The following is a 19,197-nucleotide window of genomic DNA, read 5'->3' as shown; positions in this document are numbered from 1 at the left end:
CCCCGGGTGAGTGATTCTAATTTAAAAAGTGTGGGTTCAGGTCCCAATCTGGGTTCAGCTTGGGTTCGCGTCATAAGTGCTGTCAGTTTCAGGTGGCGCCCACTGTGCTAGAACCCCAAATCCCTCCCTTGTCCTGGCAGACCAGACAGGGCCCGGAGTTGGGTCACTGTGTCCACTGCCTGCTCCCACGCAGCAGGGAGCCCCTGGCCAGGTCGTCCAACTCTGTCCACCTGGCATCCTTCTCTGTAAACCTCGAGCAGTGACCTGCTCATTTGGAGGGGGGCTGTGAGCACCGACTGAGCGGATTCACGGGAGGTGCCAGGACGGTCCCTGCTGGGGGGGCTCCCGCCCTGTGAGCGTGCAGCTCTCTGTCCTTCCTGGGTTGCTGGTGTTTTGTTATAGGACGTGCAGGTGGTTTGAAAGGTGTGACATTTAAGCAGTCCTGCTGGCTTCAGGGTCCCCATTCATAGTTTCATTTATTTTAATTCTGAGATTCTGTTGCTGCCAGTTCCCCGGCCAGACTTTGCAAAACACAGGTTCACGCTACAGAATCTGAGAGAGTAACTTTGATAACTAAAATTTTCTAAACTAGGCATTAAAATTATATTGGAAATATGCTCCTATGTTCAGAACCCAATAACCTCCTCCTGGTGCTGAAGCGGGACTCTGCCAGGTGCGACGCTGGAGATGGCGGCACCGTCACTCAGCGGGAGCTGGGACTTGGTGACGGTACTGACACGGCCACAGAGCAACTCCAACGAGAGCACCTGTCAGGGACTCAATCCCAGCAAACATTTCTAAATGACAGAAAAGACACGTTCAAGGCAAAGGTGTGTGGATACCGGGCAAGAAAATTTCTCAATTTGACGTGTACATTGTTTATTGTTTTTGCTTAAAAAAGATACCTGATTAAGATCCTCAGAGCCATTAAAAACATGTAAATTCACACAGTTAATTATAAATCCAGGTGAAACAAAATTTCAGTTGGGATGAAATCTACCTTGCGAGTTACGACAGCGTTTTGCACTTGACTGTGAAGCGATCCGCTCGCACAGCATCTAATGTGCGGCGATCCTGACCTCTCCTCCAAGAACACGCAGCCCTTGGGGTAACGCGTTCATAAACACTGACGCACGTGCTAAACCTTTCACCACCAACGTCTACAGTCAGTAATACGACAAGTTAATAAACGTGAGCGACTGTTTAAAATTGGGAAGAGCCCCCCTGGGGGGCAGCTGAACCTCCTCTGCTCACCATCAGCAGCAGAAATATCACCGTCCAAACTCTAAACACACCAGCTCAGCTACTTATCAACATGCCAACACCACACATGGGCATAAAGGGCTGCTTACAACCAGCGCCAGTTTTAAACGAAGCCTCAATGTGCAGTAAAGCAATACGCAAGTATCCATAAAACAAGCTTCCAGAAAGAATGGGAAAGAGGCTTCTATCAGAGAAGACAAGAGTTAAAAAAAGGCACACCTGGAGTTCCCGTCATGGCACAGCTGAAACGAATCCAACTAGGAACCGTGAGGTTGTGGGTTCAGTCCCTGGTCTCTCTCAGTGGGTTAAGGATCCGGCATCATCATGAGCTGTGGTGTAGGTCGCAGACGCGGCTCGGATCTGGTGTTGCTGTGGCTGTGGCTGTAGCTCTGATTAGACACCTAGCCGGGGAACCTCCATATGCCAAAGGTATGGCCCTAAAAAGCGTAAAAAATTTAAAAAATAAAAAAAAATAATAAAAAATTTAAAAATGCACACCCGAAAGCAGAACTCTGATGGCTACATATCATTTTTGATTTACGTGAATTAAAGATGTTACTACCACTACAGAAGGTCACAACGATTATATCGGTGGACAACATCTGGGCTGGTTAATTTTTTAAAATGTGACTTTTCACCCAGGGCAAAAACACCACACAATGACCGGCACAGTGAGGGCTTCTGATATCATTTAACAATGAAGCTGGAGAATGTGAGCACTCCCTGCTCCTAAGACGGGACACGTCACGGGCAGCAGCTGGGAATATGGTCTGACACCTGAAGAATTACCACCTGGGACTACAGCCAGCGCTCGGGATCCCCGAGGGCGGGCGGAGTCGTGGAGCTGTGGGTGCAGAGGGCCGACTCCGCTGCCGTCGTACAGAAGGGACCTAAGCCTCGTGCCTCCGTTCGGTACCTGCCGGGGTCCTGGAAGCAATCCCCCACGGAGACTGGGGGCTGACTGCTCCACTTCAGAGAGTAAATCTAAGCTACGGGGCTTGAGAATCAGGGTCCAGCAGCATCGTGGATAAAAAGGGCTGATTCTCCCAATTATGATCAGGATGCATTTTATGAAAAAGCTATACAACTTGAAAGGATGAAGTGTTTTCCGAAAACAGACAAACAAAACAAACAAAAAACTACCACAACAAACAACGACAAAGAAAAATAGGTTTGCTGCATGTTATTTAAGAGAGCAGGTTCCTGAAGCCTTCGTCCCCTAAGCCTGGCTCTGTGCTGCCTGGGTGTGAACCAAGTTTGAGAAGGAAGGACCTCTTCTCTGAGAAGACGGAGTTCCCTCATCAATAAACAACCCCCCCCCCCCTGCTGCTTAAAGGACACAAACTGCAGAGGCCCAGGAAGCCCTGACTGTGGCAGGGTCTGCCTCCCCCTTGGCCCCTCCGGAGACCAGAGCCCATAGGCAACACTTACCCTTTTTAAGGGCAATCAGACCTCAGGCAGGGACGGAGGGACCTCCTTTTGGGTAAATCAGTTGGAAAGAAAGCGTTAACTGTTGTTAACTGTTCGTTTTGATAAGACAACATTTAAATACATATGCATGTAAGAACAACATTAACTTCTACATAACTTCAGAAACGTTTTGCAATCATTACTTTAAAAATTCAAAAAGGGGTGAGTCAGAAGCTGGTTGAGCTAGAAGCTCTTTTAACATCACACGTGCAAAAGTTAACTTAACCCCGACAGGAAATAAGCTCACGGACTGAGTTTTAAGAGAAGACGTCAGGATTTCAGGGGAAAGTAGAAAAATCAGAAGGAAAAGCATCTCTAAGAGTGAAGGTCAAAATTCAACCCTAAAAACGAGGAATGTCCAGTATCCCAGTGGACAATGCACTCTCATCCTGGGAACTACTGCAGTGAGCCATGCCGAGTCTTAAGAAAACTGGGATGTTGGCCCTTAACTGCAGAAGGACGCCTTGCTGTGCAGGGACCAGGTGGGTGCACTGCGCTTGGGAGCCCAGTAAGAACAGTACTCGGCCCACCGCGGGGATATCTTCAAATCTCTGGGGAGCTGATTTATGCAACAACACAACAAAATATATGAGGCTGAGGTTGGGGGTGCTTTCCAGCTATACTTCCAATGATGATTTATTTTGAGCAACGCTTTAAATAAAGTTGGACGCTACACTCTTTAGAGGCCATCCAATCTCATCAGAAGACAGCTACACTAGAAAGAGTCTATTTGACAGTTTTAACACATCAGGGAAAAAGAGACGTAAGATGGTCTATACACAATGTCTGCTGCAGAAAAATGATGTCTATTAAAAAAATCAAGCAGGGAAACCCTTAACATTCAACGCTAACGTTGCGGTCATTTAAGACCGAGGGGCTTAGAATCACCAGGCAGTCCAGATGGCCAGCAGGTCTGGAGACGGGGTGCAGGCAGATCTCCAGAGTCACTCAGTTGCCATCTCCTGCTGGGTCCCGACCACGGGACTCTGTAGCAGCACCGGCTTCCCCGGCTGAATCTTTGTTTCCACAAGGGACACAGCCTCCAGAAAGGAACGAGAGCAGGCGGGAGTCATATCTGAAAAGTTTTAAAATCGCTATAATCATTGTACAACTACAGGTGTGATAAATTCATTGAGTAATAACAAAAATAAATAAATAAAAAATAAAAAATAAAAAAAATAAAATCGGTATAAAGCCTGCCAAACAACTGCTGTCTAATTCTCCAACTTGTTCATGTCTAAGAATATCCACTATCGTTCTTTCCTTATTATGAGAAGGGAAGTGACAGCAAGTGCTTAAATATTTTCGCTTAAATCGTTTGGGGCTCCTTCTCCATATGCTCTTCCCCCAGAAGTTCCTGCAGGGCACGAATTCCCCCTCGTGGTTCGCAGCTTATCACGCCCTGATCTTTAACTTTCCAAACCTCCTTGATCAGAACAGGTGTCTTTACTCCCAACTTCCCCATAACATTCCAACTGGTGGAAGAAAACAAAAAACAAACAAACAAAAACCCTTGGAATCAAAAAGACCTGTGTTCAAAATCTGATGAACCATGTGAACCTGTACAGTGGTCCCTCCGCAGGTGCAGGGGGATTGGTTCCCGAACCCCCTGAGGACAGCGAAGTCTACGGCTGCTCAGGTCCCTTACATAAGGTGACATGGTACAGCCAGCCTCCACACTCGAGGGTTCTGCGTCCTTGGCTGCCACCAACCGCAGACTGAAATTTGATCTGTGGATACAGCGGGATGATTGTCCCAATGACTGAGTATCCTAATTCCTCACTTCGCTGGCATGGGTAGAGTAGGGACACCACCATCTGCCACAGCAACAACTGTGAGATTTAACATTTCCAGTGGGATCACGCAAGGCACGGCCGGCCCTCTGCACCTGTAGGTTCCACAGCTACAGATTCGAACAACCACAGATCAAAAATAAGTGGGGAAAACAATTCCAAAAAGTTCTAAAAAAGCCAACCTTGAATTTGCCACACGCACCGGCAACTATTTACACAGCACGGACGCTGAATTTACAACCACTTCAGAGGCACACACATGGTATCAGGTCTTCTAAGTCAGCCAGGGGTGACCTGAAGGGCGCACACAGGCTCTAGGCAGCACTGCCCCATTTCACATGCAGGACTGGAGCATCCTCAGCTGGCACCTGCCTGCGGTCCCGGCACCTGAATCCCCTGAAGTACCCGAGGGACAAGAGGATCCCGAGCAGCCAGAGCAGTGCCCGGCACAGAAACATCAGTCCGTGGCAGCTGTTAGCACGGTGCTTACCTGGGTGTCCCTTTCTTGAGGGACAGTCTGGCTCTGAATCCACGCATACACGGCGGCCAGCTCCTTCCTCTGTCCGTGAGAAAAGTGTGGCTGCCGCCGCCTCATGCTTTCGAGTTTTTCTAGGTCTTCTCTCAGTACGATTTCTTTCACCCTGAACACAAACAAAACCTTACGAGTCCTGAATACAACGCCGGGCTCTTATCTCATCATCTAAGAACAGCACTTCTTCTTGGCCTGTAATACACGTTTCTCTCTTGTTCAAAAAAAAGAAAAACAACTCATCTCCTTGTCAGGTTGGTACAGCTAGACTGCTTTTTCTTCTTCTTTCTCTTTTTTTCACAACAGAGACCACACCATTTCTTTACAAAGGCCAGTGTGGGAGTCGGGGGATGGAGGGAGGGAAGCCACACAGGCGTCCTCTCTGGGTTGCTTGAGGCCCCTTCCCACTTGGAGACACTTCTGTTCCTCCTGCCTCCATATCCTGAGCATTGGGTATCCTGAGCACTGGGTATTCTGAGCATTGGGTATCCTGAGCATTGGGTATCCTGAGCACTGGGTATTCTGAGCATTGGGTATCCTGAGCATTGGGTATCCTGAGCATTGGGTATCCTGAGCACTGGGTATTCTGAGCATTGGGTATCCTGAGCATTGGGTATCCTGAGCACTGGGTATTCTGAGCATTGGGTATCCTGAGCATTGGGTATTCTGAGCATTGGGTATCCTGAGCATTGGGTATCCTGAGCACTGGGTATTCTGAGCACTGGGTATTCTGAGCACTGGGTCCCGCACGCAGCTGGGTTAAGCAGCAGAGAGAGGAGGTGGTGTGAGCCTCCTCTGGGCTCCAATGGAGCCATGCCCCCTTCCAGAGCGAAGGCCTCATCGCTGTCCTCTGCTCTCCTTCCTCAAATAGAACTTTCTGGCCTGGAGGGAAATACTGAAGAACTCAAAGGGCTGGGGCTGAGATGCCCAAGGCCAGGGGTCCTCGAGGCAAAGACCCTCTTCTATTCCCCGAAAGCAAAGTAGGCGATGGGCAACAAGGGTGCTGGTCACAGCCCTGCCAGCTTCAGAAGGGGCACCCACACTACCCTTGGGTCACCCAGCAGCATCCGGAGCCCTGAGGGACCTAGCTCCCCAGGCTGTTCTTCATTCCAGACCTAGACCGGCCCTGTGGTGGGAGAACTCAGAACCACAGACCTCTTTTGCTTGACGGAAAACAAGTGCGCAGAGTCCCACTGAGGCACACGGAAGCCAGACTCCCTTCAGCTCTGCTCTTCAGGATGAAGGTGCTCGTGCCTGCGGGGCCACCTCAGGAAGCACCTCCTTCCTCTGTTTTCTGGTCTCACGACACAGAACACCTCTGTACCCTCACGATACCCACAGCCATTATTCTAAGCAACCATTTGTCATTTGGCTTCAAATGAATGGATTTGAAAATACATTTTCTCGAAGGATATGTATGAAGACATGAAAAGGTCACACTGCCTTCAAAACACACTTAAGAAACCATAAAACTTCACATAAAAGAGGGTCTTCTAGGAGTTCCTGTCGTGGCGCAGTGGTTAACGAATCCGACTAGGAACCATGAGGTTGCGGGTTCGATCCCTGCCCTCACTCAGTGGGTTAAGGATCCAGTGTTGCTGTGAGCTGTGGTGTAGATCGCAGACACGGCTCGGATCCCACGTTGCTGTGGCTCTGGTGTAGGCCAGCGGCTACGGCTCCGATTAGACCCCTAGCCTGGGAACCTCCATATGCCGCGGGAGCAGCCTAAGAAATGGCAAAAAGACAAAAAAAAAGAAAAAGAAAAAAGAGGGTCTTCTAAGAGTGCTTTCTTACCTCTTGGGCACCTGATAGGTCATCAGAACACACTCAGGCGTTTGTTCTATCATTCTCCAGATGGAGTCGTCGGCCAAGCCGGGAAATGTTTCCTTCCTCTGTTCATCCTGAGACTGCTGCCCACCTGGGGTGATTTCAGAAGAAGAATCACTACTAGCAAAATCTATATTGCTGTGGCTGCTTCCTATCAAAAGTCAACAAAATAACAAGTTAGAAAACACCTGTCAGGGGCTGAGATGCCAAACTAGCCTTCTTTCTTCAGAGGCTGGCGACTAGCCGACCAGCACAGCCAGCCGTCACCCCAGGGAACCGTGGCCGTCTAGGTCCCTGAGCTTCCGAAGATGTCGCCAATCTCCCTGCTCCTCCAGGACACACCTTGGTCCCCGTCAACACCCAGAACCGCTCCGCCTCGGCTCCGTCTCCAAAATCACCAACCTCTCAATGGGAGTCCTTGGATGCTTGTTCAACTGTTCCAGCCACGAGTGTGGAGCTGTGCCTTAACCAGTCTGCTTAGAGCCCAAACAAAGCCCAGCATTCAGTAACACTCTGCAATGCCATAGACGTCTCTTCCCCTCCAATTTTTCACGACTACCAAAATCTCCACTCTGATAAAGTCACTTATCAATTCTGTTTTTAATCTAAGCCCAGATGATTAAGAGCATAGGACAAAGTCACATTTAACAGCATGTGCTGGTTCTTCAGGAAATTCATCATCACCAAAGGATCACCAAGAGGCCTGGTAACCCAGCTGCAGTTCTCTGGTCAGCACACGAGTCTATCCCCAGCAGGGCTACTTCTATGCTTCTATGTGCTTCCTCCCTCTCACATACTTCATACGGAAAAAAAGGGAAGCCATTAGAAAGGAAATTCATTATCCTGATACCAAACATAAACTTACTCATATCTACGTTCACTCCTCACTGTCCTCCTGCCACAACAGAGAAGCCACCCATCCATCTATTCATCCCAAGGCCCATTCCATCCCTTTATGGCTGCTATGGGGCCTCATGGATGCAAGACAGGAAAGGAATGATGTAGATCCATGAGGCTCTACTGCAGCCAGAAAGGGATGAGTCCTTCTCATTGACTCTCCAATTTTTTAAAAAAGTAACTCTATGGGTAAACATAAAAGACGTTTTTATTTTTCCTCATTAGAAAAAAAATCTCTTTAAAAGGTAACTGTTTAAAGCAAAAATAATAACACTTTTATTGTGGGGTTGGTAACACATGTTGAAAAAAATGTAAGACAGAAACAGCACAAAAGACAAGAGGGGAGAAGGAAAGCAGTCTGTTTAAAAGTTTTTTGACATAAAGTGATATAATAGGGGATAACACATGAAGGTGAACTGTGGGAAGATGCATATGTAAATCCTAGAGAAATGACTTTCAAAAAAAGAAAAAAAAGAATAGCTGAGAAGCAATAATGGAGAGAACATGGAATCATTAAAAATACACAATTAACCCAAAAGGAGGAGGGGAAGAAGAAAAAAAGGAAGAGCAGATGAGATAAACAGAAAACAAGTGGCAAGATGGAAAACTTAACTTAAACCTGATCATATCGATAATCACATTAAATGTAAACGGCCTAAGTGCTCCAATTAAAAGGCAAGGATTGTCATATGGCTGAAAAAGCAATACTCAACTAGATGCTGATTACCAGAAATCAACTGTAAATATAAAGACAGATAAAAGTAAAAAGATAGAAAAACATGCCATGGCAACACTATCAAAATAAAGCTGAAGCAGATATACTGATATGGACAGTAGACAGCCAGCAGACAAAGTGGATTTCAAAGCAAGGTACATGTCACAACAACGGGATCAATTCATCAAGAGGATATAATCTTAAATGCGTATGTGCCCACCTAATAAAAGAGCTTCAAATTATATGGGGCAAAAATTGATCCAACTACAAGAAAAAAAGACAGATTCACAATCACAGTTGGACATGTTGAGTCCTGTTTTACTAACTGACAAACAAGCAGACAGAAAATCAGGATGTAGAAAGCCAAAGCAACAATATCAGCCAACTTGACCAAATCTCCATTTACAGAAGATGCTACTCAACAACCGCAGAGCACACATTCTTTACAAGTCCATAGGAAACATCGGTCAAGACAGACCAGATCTGGACTATTAAACAAGTCTCAGTAAATTCTTCTTTTTTCCTTTCTTTCTTTCTTTCTTTCTTTTTTTTTTTTTTTTTTTTTTGCTTTTTAGGGCCTCACCCATGGCATATGGAGGTTCCCAGGCTAGGGTTCAAATCAGAGCAACAGCTGCCAGCCTACGCCACAGCCTCATCCACATGGGATCCAAGGTGTGTCTGTGATCTACACCACAGCTCAGGGCAATGCCAGATCCTTAACCTACTGAGCGAGGCCAGGGATTGAACCCACAACCTCATGGTTTCTAGTCAGATTTGTTTCCATTGTGCCACAACGGGAACTCCTCAGTAAATTCTTAAAAATACAAAAATTGTTGTCTGACTGCAATTAAATTAGAAACCAATAAAATACCTGGAAAATCCCCAGGAAATATATGTATTTCTAATAACCCATGTTCAAAGAAAAAGACACAAGGGAAATTAGAAAATATTTTGGACTGAATGGAAAGGAAAACACTCATATAAAAATGTGAAGGATGCAGTTGAAGCTGTGCTTAGAGGGAAACTCAAAACATTCAATGTTTATGTTAGGAGGGAAGAAGGTCTCAAATCAATTCTCTAGGCATCCATCTTAAGAAATTAGAAAAAGAGCGAATAAAACCCAAAGTAAACAGAAGAAAGGAAATAATACAGATTAGAGCAGAAATTGATAAAATACAAAACAAACAAACAAAAAACAAGGAAAGAAACTGAGACCAAAAGTTGCTTCCTTGAAAAAGTTAATAAAATTATTAGTAAGCATACACCCAGAACGATGAGAAAAAAGTGTTATCAGCAGTAAGAGAGGAGACATTACAGATTCTACAGACATTAAAAGGTTAGGGAATATTATAAACAAATTTATTGCCAATAAATTCAACTTAGATGAAATGGACAAATCCTTGAATGATACATATTACCAAAGATCTCTCAAGAAGAAATAGAGTAGATCCATGTTTATTAAAAAAATTAAATCTGTTTTTAAAAACCCTTTCACAAAGAAAACTTCAGACCGACATAGCTTCACTGGAGAATTCTACCAAGCATAATAAGGAAGATTTATCAATTCAACACAAACTCTTCCAGAAAACAGAAGGGGAGGGAAAAGCACCTAGCTAATTTTTTTTAGGCCGGCATCTGATATCAAAACCAGACAAGGACCACATAAGAAAACAATGGACCAATATTTCTTAAAAAATAAGGATACAGAACCCAGTTGTATGTGAAAAGGAAAAACAGCATGACCAAATACAAAATTAATTTAATATTTGAAAATCAATTAATGTAATTCACCAGATTAACAGAACAAGGGAGAAAAACCATATGATTATGCTTATCTAAATTCAACAGATGCATAAAAAGCACCTCTGCAAATAAGCAACAGAAAGAAACTTTCTCAATCTTACTGACAAAGAGCATTTAAAGAAAACCTATATTTAATATCATATGAATGATGACACTGTGACAGATTTCCTCTTAAGACTACGAACACGGCAAAAATGTCTGTCTAACCACCTCTACTCAATACTATACTGGGAGTCTGAGTCAGTTCAATAAGGCAAGACAAGTACAGGCATAAGGATCAGAAAAGAAGTAAAACTATATTTGCAGACAACAAGGCTATCTATGTAGAGAGTCCGTCACAGTCTACAGAAGGGTTACTACAACTAATAAATGAGTTTAGCAAGATTTCAGAATACAAGTTCAAAATACAAAATTTGATTGGCTTTCTATCTGCTAACAACCAACAATTGGAACCCGACATTTCAAAATGCCATTCACAATAGCTTAAAAACCATGAAATCCTTAGTGATAAATTTAGGAGGTTAAATAACTCATACACTGAAAACTACAAAAAAATCGCTGAGGAAAATTAAAGGTTTACATAAACAGAGAAACATATCCCACTTGTGGATTAGAAAACTCAATAATTTTAGGGTAATAGTTCCTCCCAAATCGGTCTGTTGATTCAACACAGTGTTAATTAAAATCCCCGGAAGCTTTTTTGTAGGAACCAAGAACTTGATTCTACAACTTATTGTTAAATCTTTTTCTTAATTGAGATAACAATGGTTTTAAGTTTCACGTGTACATTATAATTCTACTTCTGGATACACTACAGCAGGCTCATCACCAAACAGTTAGCTTCCATTACCCTCCAGTTGACCCATTTAACAACTGCCCTCCCTCTGGTGACCACTACTCAGTCTTCTGTGTCTACAGTGTTTCATTTTCGTTTTTTCATTTTTGGGGGTCTGTTTTTTACATTTCACATGTGAGTGAAGTCATACCATATTTGTCTTCCTCCATCTGCCTTACTTCACCTAGCACAATACTCTCATCTTATTGCAAATGGCAAGAGTTCATCTTTTTTTAAATGGCTGAATAGTGTTCACTATATAATAATATATTTTTAAATTGTGTAATCTCTATCTTTTCATCCATTTTTAAAAATGTATTTATCTTTTTTGTCTTTTCTGGGCTGCACCCTCGGCATGTGGAGGTTCCCAGGCTAGGGATCTAATCAGAGCTGCGGCCATCTGCCTACGCCAGAGCCACAGCAACACGGGATCCGAGCCGCATCTGTGACCTACACCACAGCTCATGGCAACGCCGGATCCTTAACCCACTGAGTGAGGCCAGGGATCGAACTCACAACCTCATGGTTCCTAGTTGGATGTGTTAACCACTGAGCCACGATGGGAACTCCCTCTATCTTTCCATCCATTGATGGGCACTTAGGTTGTTTACCTATCTTGACTATTATAAGTAATACTGTAATGAACATAGGGGTTCACGTATCTTTTTGAATTCATGTTTTCATTTTCTTTGGATATATACCTAGAAGTGAAGAGCTGAATCATTCAGTAGTTCTACCAATTTTCTAAGGAATTCTACAGCGGCAGCACCAATTTACATTCCCACCAGTGTATGAAACTTTTCTTTTTTCCGTATTTTACCAATGCTTGTTGTCTTTTTAATAACGGCCATTCTTACGGGTTTGAGGTACTAATCTTATTGTGGTTTTGATTTGCAGTTCCTAATAATTAGTGATATTAAACATATTTTCATGTGCTTGTTGGCCAACTGTACATTTTCTTTGGGAAAATGTCTATTCAGCTCCTCTGCCCATTTTAAAAATCAGATTTTTCGTTGTAGGGTTGTATGAGTTCTTTAATATTTTGGATATTAAACCCTTATGACTTGCAGGTATCTTCTCCCATTTGGTAGGTTGTCTTTTCGTTTTGTTAATGGTTTTCTTTGCTGTGTAAAAGTTTTTGTTGCCCTTGCCCAAGAAGATATATCCGGGAAAATACTGCTAAGACTGAGGCCAGATAATGTTCTGCCTATGCTTTCTTTCAAGATTTTTATGGCTTCAGGTCTTACCTTCAAGTCTTTAATTCATTTTGAGTAAATTTTTGTGCATGCTGTGAGAATGTGGCCTAGTTCCACTCTTTCGCATGTGGCTGTGCAGTTTTCCCACCATCATTTGCTGCAGAGACTGTGCTTTCTCCATTGAATGTTCTCTGCTCCAATGTTATAATTTAACTGTCCATACATGTGTGGATTTATTTCTAGGCTCTCAATTCTGTTCCATTGAGCCATCTGTTTATCTGCCCACACCATGCTGTTTTGATTACTGTAATTTTATAATATAGTTTGAACAGAGGCAGTGTGATACCTCCAGCTTTGTTCTTTTTTCTCATGATTACTTTGGCTATTTGAGGTCTTTTGCGGTTTCATATACATTTTATAACTTTTCTATTTCTGTGAAAATTTCCTTGAGATTTTGATAGGGATTGTATTGAATCTGTAAATTGCTTTAGGTAATATGGACATTTTCACAATGTTAGTTCTTTGAACATGGAATACCTTCTCATTTATTTTTGTCTTCAATTTTGTCAATGTCTGACACTTTTCAGTATAGATCTTCACCTCCCTGGTTAAATTTATTATTAGGCATTTTATTCTTCATGTTGTGACTTTAAATGAGATTTTCCTAGTTTCTCTTTCTGCTAGTTCATTTTCAGTGTATAGAAAGATAATAGATTTTTGTATGTTGATTTTATATCCTGCAAATCTACCATATTCATTGATTATTTCTAACAGTTTTTTGGTGGAGTCTTCGGGGTTTTCTATACATAAAATCATGTCATCTGCAACTAGTGTTAGTTTTACTTCTTCCTTTCCATTTTGAATGCCTTCTATTCTTTCTTGCCTAACCAGTCTGGCTAGGACTGCCAATACCATGTTCAGTGAGTGGCAACAGTGGGCATCCTTGTCTTCTTCCTGCTCTTAGAAGGGCAGCTTTCAGTGTTTCATAGTTGAGTGTGATGTTAGCTGTGTGTTTACCACACTTGGTCTTTATTATGTTGAGGTATGATCCGCCTATACTCATTTTATAATTTTTATCATGGGTGTTGAATTTTGTCAAATGCTTTTTCCACACTTACTGAGGTGATTAGATTTTTAAAAATTCTCCATTACGTTAACACATTGTTTCACCACTGATGTGTGGATGCTGAACCATCTTTGTATTCCTGGATAAAATCCCACTTGATCATGATGTTATGTATTTGCTATTATCTTTTTGAGGATTTGTGCATTTATGTTCATCAGAGATACTGGTCTGTATTTTGTGTGTGTTGCTCTTGTCTGGTTTTGGTATCATGGTTACGATGGCCTTGTAAAATGAGTTGGAAAGCGTTTCACCCTTCAATTTTTTGGAAGAGTTTGAAAAGTATAGATACTAAACCTTCTTTGAATGTCTGGTCATCTGTGAAGTTGGTCCTCAAAGTTTTGGGAAGGTTTGTTTGTTTGTTTGTTTTTTAGGGCCACGCCTGCGGCATATGGAGGTTCCCAGGCTAGGGGTCAAATTGGAGCCGTAGCTGCCAGCCTACACCACAGCCATGGCAACAAAGGATCCGAGCCACATCTGCAATCTACACCACAGCTCATGGCAACGCCAGTGTCCGGAACTCCTCGGGAAGTTTTTTTATTACTTTCATTCTCTTTACTAGTGATTGGTCTATTTAGATCTTCTATTTCTTAATTATTCAGTCTTGAAAGGTTATATGGTTCTAAGAGTTTTTCTGTTTCTTCTAGGTTGTCCAGATGGTTGACATACAGCTTTTCATAATATTTTCTAATCCTCTGCATTTCTGTGGTATCATATGTCTTCTCATTTACTTCTGGTTTTATGTATCAGAGCTGTCTTCTTTTTTCCTAGTGAGTCTTGCTATAGGCTTGTCAAGTTTGTCTCTATTTCATTCATTCCCATTCTGATTTTTATGTCCTTTTTTCTACTAACTGTGTGCTTCATTTATTTTTATTTTTCTAGTTCCTTTAAGTATAAACTTAGATTGCTATTTTTCTTATTGTTTGAGGTAGGCCTGGATTGCTATAAACTTTCCTCTTAGTGTTGTTTTTGCTGCATCCCACAGATTTTGATGTGTCATGTTTTCATTTTCACTTGTCTTCAGGTATTTTTATTTCTCCTTTGACTTTTTCATCGACTCAAGAGTTGTTCAACAGCATGTTGTTTAGTCTCCACATATTTGTTCATTTTCCAGCTTTCCCCTCACAGCTGATTTCTGGTTTTGTATGATCAGAAAAAATTCCTATGATTTCCATCTTCTTAAATGCACTGAGACTTGTTTTGTATGTCCCAACATATGCTCTATCTCTGAGAAAGTTCTATGTGAACTTGAGAAAAACATGTATTTTGCTGCATTTAAACAGACTGTTCTATACAGTCTATTGATCCATCTAATGTTTCATTTAAGGCCCTTGATGACTGTCTGGATGATTTACTCATTGACGTAAGTGGAGTTTTAAAGTCCCCTGCTATTATAGTGTTGCTGCAAATTTCTCCTTTCAGATCTGTTAATAATTGCTGTATATATTTCAGCGCTTCTTCACTAGGTACAGATATATTAATAATTGTGTCTCCCTGGTGACTTGTCCCCTTTATCGTTACATAATCTCCATGTTTGTCTTGTGCTACCTTTTTGGTTTAAAGTCTGTTTTGTCAGATATAGTGTGGTTATACCACTTTCAGCTGACATCTACTTGGAAGATCATTTTCCATCCCTCCTTCTGAGTCTATGTTTGTCTGTCAGGCTAAGATGAGTCTTCTGGAGGAAGCACACGGTTGGGTCTTGTTTTGCAATCCATCCAGCCACTCTGTCTTTGGATCAGTGTCATTCATTTACACTTGGGTGATTATTTGCAAATGAGGACTTAGTACTGCGTTTTAATCTTTTGTTTTCTGGCAGCTCTATTTCCCCATTATTGCTTTTTCCTCATGTTTCTGCCTGACATTTTGGTTTGGGGGTTTTCCACAATTTTTTTTTTTTTGTCTTTTTAGGGCCACACCTAGAGGTTCCCTGGCTAGTGGTCGAATTGGAGTTATAGTTGTTGGCTTACACCACAGCCGAAGCAATGCCAGATCCGAGTCGTGTCTGCAACCGACACCACAGCTCATGGCCATGTCAGATCCTTAACCCACCGAGTGAGGCCAAGGATTGAACCTGCATCCTCATAGGTGCTCGTCAGATTTGTTTCCACTGAGCCTCTTTTTCGTATTTCCTGTTTCTAGATTTATACCTGTGGTTACCATGAGATGTGTTTATATACAACATCTTATAGATAAAGTAGTGCTTTTTATGCTGACAGCATCTTATCCTCATTTACCTACACAGGTTCCATCCTTTTCCTCTTCCCCTTTTAGTTGTCTCAAATTATCCCTTTTAACACTGTGAGTTTGTTACCAAACTGAGGTAGGTATACTTTTTTTCACTGCTTTCCTTCCTTTTAAATGTTATGCTGTAATAATGTGTTTTAAAACTTATTCTGAGTTGCAATTTTCTGACTCTATCAATACCTTACTCAAAGTTTTGTGTACTTTTGCTTTTTCAGCTGGAAGAGCTCCTTTGAGCATTTCTCTTAAGGCAGGTCTAAGGATGATAAACTTTCCAGCTTTGGTTTGGGAAAGCCTCTATTTCTCTTTCGTACCTGAAGGGTCACTTTGCTGGATATTCTTGGCTGACAGGTTCTGTCTCTCAGTATTTTGACAATGTCATTCCACTCTCTCTTGGCCTAGAGAGTTTCTGCTGGAAGCCTAATGGGAGTTCCTTTGTAGGTCACCATCTTTTTTCTCTCAGCTGCCTTTACAATTCTTTGTCATTGACTTTTAACAGTTTTGATATAATGTGTTTTGGAGAAGAAAGTCTTTTTGCATTGAGGTAACCAGGTGTTCTTTTAGGTTCATGGACTTGTATGTCCAGTGTCTTCCCCCATGAAGTTCTTGGCCATTGTGACTTTATATTCTCTGTTTAGCTTTCATTTTTGCCACTTTAACTGCAGGGTGCCTCGGTCCTCTCTGGGCTGATCCTGTTTGGCACTCTCTGTGCATCCTGGACTGGGATGTGCCTCCTTTCCCAGGTCAGGGATATTTTCAGTGATTGCACCTTCTAACATGTTCTCTGCCACCTTCCTCCCCTTTTCTTTCTGGAACCCATATGATATGAATGGTGGTGTGTTTGACGTTGTCCCCGAGGCATCTCCAGTGGGCCTCACGTGCTTTGATTCTTTTCTTCTGTCCCCTTCAGCGAGAGTCGCCGGTGTCTTCCAGCTCCCGGTCCGAGCCTCTGTGTCACTTAGGCTACTGATGATCCCGTCAGCATGCTCCTTCCCTGCACTCGCTGTCTTCTTCACCTCTCTTTGGGCCTGCTTCATACTCCCTCTCTATTAACAGCTTCTAACTTCTCTCTCCATTCACTCAGTCTTCTTCCAAGGTCTGGGCTCCTCTTTACAATCACCTTGAACTCTTTCTTGAGTAGACGATCTCATTTCACTTAGTTTTTCTTCTGGGATTTCATTTTGTTTCTTCGTTTGGAACACGTTCCTCTGTCACCTCATGTTGCCTAACTTGCTGTTTTTTACTTCTACGTTTCTGGTAGGTTGGTTACACGTCCTGGCCTTGGAGGGGTGGCCTTCTGGAGGAGACATCCCATGTGTCTGAGGGGCCTACTCCCCTCTGGTCACTAGAGCTATATGCTTTAGGGGTTCCTCTTCTGGGGGCTGCTGGGATCCTTCTGTTGTGGCAGGCTGACTACTGCAGGTGGTCTGGTAGGCTTGGCTGGCTCCCCTTCTGGTTGGCTGCCAGGCCTTGGCTTTTGCAGAGGTTGCCAGAATCACAAGGCACCTGGCTAGAAAACCCCAGCAGGTGCTGAGGGGTGGGCAGAGCCAGTGCTGGCTCACAGGCAGAGTCAGGGTCCAGGAGATCCTGGGGCTGATATCTGCCCACCAGTGGGTGAAGCCAGGTCCTGGTACCAGTGTCAGCCCACCAGTGGGCAAAGATGGGTCCCAGGTTCTGGCTGCAGAGCTCAGGGGTCCCAGAGCTGCTGTCAGACTGCTGGTGGATGGGACTGGTACCTGACACAGCTGGATGCAGGGTCTGGTGTGTCTTGAAGCTTGTGCTGGCCTGCCGCTGGGTGAGCTAGGTCCACAGGCTGCAGGGATGGGGTTTGTGTTTGCCTACTGGTGGTGGAAGGAGCTGGGTTCCAGTCTCTGTTTGCACAGTCCTGGGTGTTCCACATTTCCTGCTGGCGCAGTGGTGCGTGGGGCCTGATCCTTGGCCTTCTGGTGGGCAAGGCTGTGTCCAGAGGAAGGTGTGGCCTCAGGGGGTCTTAAGGCAGCCTGTCTGCTGGTGGGTGAGGCTGTGTCCCTGGCCACTTAGTTGCTTGGCCTGAGGTGTCCCAGAACTGGTGCCTACTGGCTGGGTCCTGAGACCGATAATAAGCTGAAGGGAGGATTCCAAAATGGCCTTTACCAGCAACAGCATCCACCGGGTAGAAGAACGAGCTCCCCGGGATGGTCACCACAGGTGTCTCTGTCCCTGAGGGTGAGCTCCAATTAACTGCCCCCTGCGTCTCTGAGAGACTCTCCAAGATCAGCAGGGGGGTCTGACCGGGCTCCTTTCAAATGACTGCTTCTGCTCTGGGTCCTGGAGTGTGTGAGGCCTTGTGGGTGCCTTTTAAGAGTGGGGTCTCTGTTTGCCACAGCCCTCTGGCTCTCCTGAAAATAAGCACTGCTGGCCTTCAACGCCAAGTGTTCCAGGGGCTGATCTTCCTGGAGCAGAACCCTCAGGCTGGGAAGCCCGATGTGGGGCTCAGAGCCCCCTGCTCCTTGGGGAGAGCCTCTGTTTGTGGGTCACCCCCCGCCCCGGGACATGGGCCCTGACTGTTCCGGGGCTCCTCATCTCCAACGGTCTTGCGGTTCCATCTTCCCATCTTTAGTTGTAGAAGATCTTTTGTGGTCGGTTCTGGTCTTTTTCATTGAGAGATGTTCTGCCAACAGTTGTAATTTTTGTTCTGCCAATAGTTGTGTCCATGAGAGGAAGTGAGCTCACACTATATGTAAAAGTGAGCTAAGAATGGATCGCCGACTTAAGCTATAAAAGCTTAACCTCTATAATTTCCAAGAGATAGCAGGAGACCATCTTAGTGACTTCTAGTCAGGCAAGTACTTCTTTAAAAAGGACACAAAAAGCACAACCTATAAAAGAAAAAACACTGATAAAATGAAGTTCATTAAAATTTAAAAATGCTCTTCCAAATGAAGATTAAAAACAGAAGATAAAATAAAAAGGCAAACCACGCACAAGGAGGCCATTTTTGCGAAACAAGTATTTGCTAACAGACTTGTCTCCAGAGCACAGAACCCTCACTACTCAATCAGCAACTGACAACCACCCACCAAAAATGGGCAAGAGATAGGAACACACACGGATGGCAAGTCAGTCCACAGGAAGGCCGTCCACACTGTCAACCAACAGTCCAATGAGATTAAAACCACAGGAGGTATCACCACATCCGCTGGAAGGGCTAACATGTAAATGATGGGCGATACCCACCGCTGGCCAGGACGCGCTGCAGACTGGCGCTCTCATAGGCAGCTAACTGGAATGCCAACGGTACAGCCACTTTGGAAGACAGTTTGGCAGTTTCTTATAAAGTTAACTTTATACTTACCTTGTGACCTAGCAATCTCATCCCTCGGTATTACCCAAGAAAAATGAAAACACACGTCCACCCCACAAAAGAATCCCAAGCCATGTCTCCACAGCAGCATCATTCCAAAGAGCCCCAACTGGAAACAACTGAATAACCTGCTATCACCTGGTGGATCGCTATCCACAC

The 19,197-nt window shown here is 43.9% G+C and overlaps 1 protein-coding gene across 4 annotated transcripts in view; it reads right to left on the bottom strand.

The window, feature by feature from the left end:
* The window catches only part of PER3 (period circadian clock 3), a 61,085-nt gene continuing 42,750 nt past the window's right edge, over positions 863 to 19,197 (bottom strand). For 2 of the 4 annotated variants that reach the window (XM_021095273.1, XM_021095274.1), the window contains exon 19: positions 9,934 to 18,553. In XM_021095273.1, the coding sequence (XP_020950932.1) occupies positions 18,513 to 18,553 (41 nt within the window). In that variant the 3' untranslated portion in view covers positions 9,934 to 18,512. Of the gene's footprint in view, positions 3,809 to 5,016; positions 5,168 to 6,849; positions 6,974 to 9,933; positions 18,554 to 19,197 lie in introns of those variants that run through there. The other 2 variants (XM_021095271.1, XM_021095272.1) reach the window with 2 other exon arrangements.

Source organism: Sus scrofa, chromosome 6, assembly GCF_000003025.6.
Source record: "Sus scrofa isolate TJ Tabasco breed Duroc chromosome 6, Sscrofa11.1, whole genome shotgun sequence".
NCBI classification, from domain to species: domain Eukaryota; kingdom Metazoa; phylum Chordata; class Mammalia; order Artiodactyla; family Suidae; genus Sus; species Sus scrofa.
This window is presented reverse-complemented; position numbering and strand designations above follow the sequence as displayed.